The sequence below is a fragment of the Arachis hypogaea genome, chromosome 12, assembly GCF_003086295.3.
Source record: "Arachis hypogaea cultivar Tifrunner chromosome 12, arahy.Tifrunner.gnm2.J5K5, whole genome shotgun sequence".
Lineage (NCBI taxonomy): Eukaryota > Viridiplantae > Streptophyta > Magnoliopsida > Fabales > Fabaceae > Arachis > Arachis hypogaea.
Window position 1 is genome coordinate 104,471,126 of NC_092047.1, and position 3,693 is coordinate 104,474,818.

The following is a 3,693-nucleotide window of genomic DNA, read 5'->3' on the forward strand; positions in this document are numbered from 1 at the left end:
CTTTTTGTGGAGAAATTGATTGGCAGAGAGAAGAACTGCACTTTAGTTATCACAGTACACCACATGCTTGTTGTAGAAGGAAATTCTGATCTCAGTGAGCAAGTTTTGTAGCCAAACAATTTCAGTTACAGCATTTGCTATTTCTCTAAATTCTGCCTCTGTGTTGCTTTTAGAGACTGCTGATTGCTTCCTGCTAACTGAAGTCTTCATCCAAATCCTGTAATGCGTCTTCAATGTGCTTCTCACTTGACAGTGGTGCTCCAAGATCAGATAAGAACTTTGCTACCTTATTGATCCTGGAAATGTATTCAATTGCAGAGGCACCTTGCTTTTTGATCATCTTTAACTGGACTTTCAGCATTCAAATATTGGATTTTTGCCTAGCTGCATAGTATTCATCCAGAGCTTCCCAGATTTTGTGCGTGTATCCAAACTCTACAACCTTGTTGAAAAAGGCTTCATTCATGGCAGAAAGGATTCAGGTTACCAAACACTCGTCACGCTGTTCCCAATCTTCAAATTTCGGTGACACTTTTCTAATAATTTTGTCTTGATCCGAATTGAACCTTCTTGGAATTGATAGAGTGGTGATGTGATTCTGAAGTTTATTGGCCTTAACACACACCAGTTCTTGTCGCTTCCAGGCCTTGAAGTTGTTTTCATCTAACTTGATCGTTGCTGAAAAATTTTCTATGGACGCCATTGGAGCTGCAGGTTGCAGTTGTATGGAGTTCTATTTTCTTGGTTCTGTGAAGCGGAAGAGATAGAGTTTTTCATGGATCTGAAGCGTGAGCTCTGATACCTTGTATGGTATCAGTAGCTTGGCAAGATCAAAGTTCAATAGAGTCAGCTGGATGAACAGAGAGAACAAAGAAAGCAGTGGAGAAGAGAGAACATTGTGAATTGATGAATTGGAGAGAGCAAGATTACAGAAGATAATGATGGAGTGTTGCACTGATGTGCATATATACAGGGCGAGAGTGTGTGTAAAGTGTGATGATTCAGGGATTGTACAAGTTAGTTAGTAGTTTAACTTATTGGAGATGAGTTGGCACAACTAGCTGACGGCATAACTAACTTTTAGTTATAGGAAAGTTCTAGAGGTGTGAATTCTTCACTAACATGCCCCCTCAAGACAAGGGCCTTCTAGGACCTTGCATCAAAAACTCTTAGCAGGCTTCTAAATTTGAGGAAGGTTGCTACTGACAGAGGTTTGGTTAGGGTATCAGCCAGTTGATCATGAGCTGAAATGTGCTAAATAAAGATTTCCTCCTTGTGACATAGTCCCGTACAAGTAACTGGTTGAGTGCAGAATGTTTTGACTTGTTGTAGAGAATTGGATTGGCACGCAGAGAGAAGAACTGCACTTTGGTTATCACAGTACACCATAGGCTTGTTGGAGCAGGAAATTCTAATCTCAGTGAGCATGTTTTGCAGCCAAACAATTTCATTTACAACGTCTGCTATTCCTCTAAATTATGCCTCTGGGCTGCTTTTTAAGACTACTGATTGCTTCCTACTGGCCCTGGAAACCAGATTTGATCCAAGATAGATACCATAGCCATTGGTTGATTTGCGGTCGTCAACGTCATTGGCCCAGTCAGAGTCGCAAAAATCGTAGATTCTGAGGCTTGTGGACCTACTGAATCTCAGACCATATTGTGCAATACCTGCCAAGTATCGAAGAATCCTTTTGATTGCCTTCCTGTGGGACTCAAGAGGGTTGTGAAGAAATTGTGCCACCTTATTCACATAGAATGAGATTTCAAGTCTCGTGATTGTGGCATATTGTAAGCCACCTACAATGGACCTGTACAAAGACGGATTGTTGAATGAACTATCTCCAAAGGCAGATAGCTTTAGTGATGCAATCATAGGGGTGGGAACAAGTTTTACATTGCTCTTTTCATCTCTTTTCAGAAGATCCTTGATATACTTTGTCTGCTTCAGGGTAATTGAGCCATTTAAGGCCTTGGTCACTTCAATGCCAAGGAAGTAGTGCATTTCACCCAGCTTTTTTAAGGAGAAGGTGCTGTGAAGTTGACGAACAAGCTCTTTGATTTTATTTTCTAAATCTCTAATGACCAGAATATCATCAACATACACTAGAATATAAGTGGATGGGGATGAGGTAAATCTTGTGAACAAGGAGATGTCGGATTGAGTGCTTGTAAAGCCAAACTTTTGGAGGGTAGAGCTGAGTTTCGTGAACCAGGCTCGAGGAGCTTTCTTGAGGCTATAAAGGGACCTTTGAAGCTTGCAAAGCTGATGAGGATTCGAGGATGTGAAGCCTTCCGGCTGCTACATGTACACAGTTTCATGAAGATCTCCATTGAGGAATGCATTGTTGAAGTTGAATTGAAGGATTTTCCAGCCTTTTATGAGAGCCACACTGAGCATAACTCGAATTGAAGCTGGCCTAACCACATGACTGAAGATCTTATCATAGTCTACTCCCTGTTTTTGGTGGAAGCCTTTGGCTAGAAGGCATGCCTTGTACTTCTGAACTGTTCCATCGGGATTCTTCTTTACCTTGAAGACCCATCTGCAGCCAATAGGCTCAGAGTGCAGAGGGGGATCAACTAGTTGCCAAGTTCAATTTTTCATTAGGGATGAGTATTCTTCCTCCATAGCCTCTTTCCAGTGAGAAGTTGCTAGAGCCTCATCAATTGATTTTGGTGTGCTGCAAGCAGTTCTTGGTTCAGAACTTACTTCAGCATTAACTTTTGGCTTGAATATTCCACATTTGCTTCTAGTTTGCATGAGATGCCTGTTTTGGGAAGCAAGGGTAGGTCTGCCAGGTTGGGAAGGTAAAGGTTGAGGTGCAGCAGCATTGGAGGGTGCAGCAGCAGGTAAAGCAGCATTGAAAGACTGAATATTTGGATCGATCACCACTTGCAAGGGAACAATTTTGACAGAATCTGCAAGATCAACAGTGTCAGCAACAACAGGTGAAGGAGTTAGTGACATAGATACAGTATTAATATTAGTGGGAGATGCATCATGTGTGTCTATGCAATAAGGGTGAAAGGTGTAGGTAGCAGGGGGGTATAGTGGTAGGTTGGTGAGACAAGTTGGGGTGGTTTTGGTTGTTGAAGAGTGTGGGATAGAAAAATTCTTGTTCACAAAGATAATATTCCTTGTGATGTATACTTTTTCTAAAGGAGACATGTATTTGTAGCCCTTATGATCAAAGGAATACCCTAAGAAGATGCATTTTGTAGAATGGTGGTTGAATTTGTGTTTGTTGCAGGGTTTGAGCCAGGAATAACACAAGCAGCCAAAAGATTTTAAGGCAGCATAGTTGGAAGTGATATTGAAAAGGACTTCTAGTGGGGTTTTAGGTTTAGAACTAGTGTGGGGAGTCTATTAATTAGGTAGGTTGAGGTGAGAACTACTTCATCCCAAAAGGAGAGGGGTAGAGAGGCCTGGGAAAGAAGGATGAGAAAGGTTTCTATTAGGTGTATGTGATTCCTCTCAACACACTGATTTTGCTGATGTGTGTGTGGACAAGTAAGTCTGTGAGTTATTCCTTGGTGGTTAAGGTACTGTTTGAAGGAGTTGGACAGATATCCCCCCTATTATCTGTTTGAAGAGCTTTCATTTTTTGGCCGGTTCTGGTTTCAATCATGGCTTTATATTGAAGAAAAGCTTGAAAGGTTTGGCTTTTGGTTTTGAGAAGGTAAGTGCAGG

General features: G+C 41.5%; 1 protein-coding gene across 1 annotated transcript; it reads right to left on the reverse strand.

The window, feature by feature from the left end:
* Positions 1–1,476: 1,476 nt before the first annotated feature.
* On the reverse strand, positions 1,477–2,970 carry LOC112730422 (uncharacterized mitochondrial protein AtMg00810-like). The gene is made up of 2 exons (XM_025780511.1): positions 2,713–2,970; positions 1,477–2,301 (listed from the first exon to the last, which is right to left on the reverse strand). The coding sequence occupies exons 1-2, from the start codon at positions 2,968–2,970 to the stop codon at positions 1,477–1,479; spliced, it is 1,083 nt and encodes a 360-aa protein (XP_025636296.1).
* Positions 2,971–3,693: the final 723 nt, after the last annotated feature.

What these genes read in the sequence shown, in the direction of transcription:
- LOC112730422 (XM_025780511.1), bottom strand. Translation starts at nt 2,970, where the DNA reads ATGTCACTAACTCCTTCACCTGTTGTTGCTGACACTGTTGATCTTGCA. An exon ending in AGCCAAAAGTTAATGCTGAA is followed by an intron (nt 2,302 to 2,712) that starts GTAAGTTCTGAA and finishes GTGTACATGTAG; the next exon opens with CAGCCGGAAGGCTTCACATC.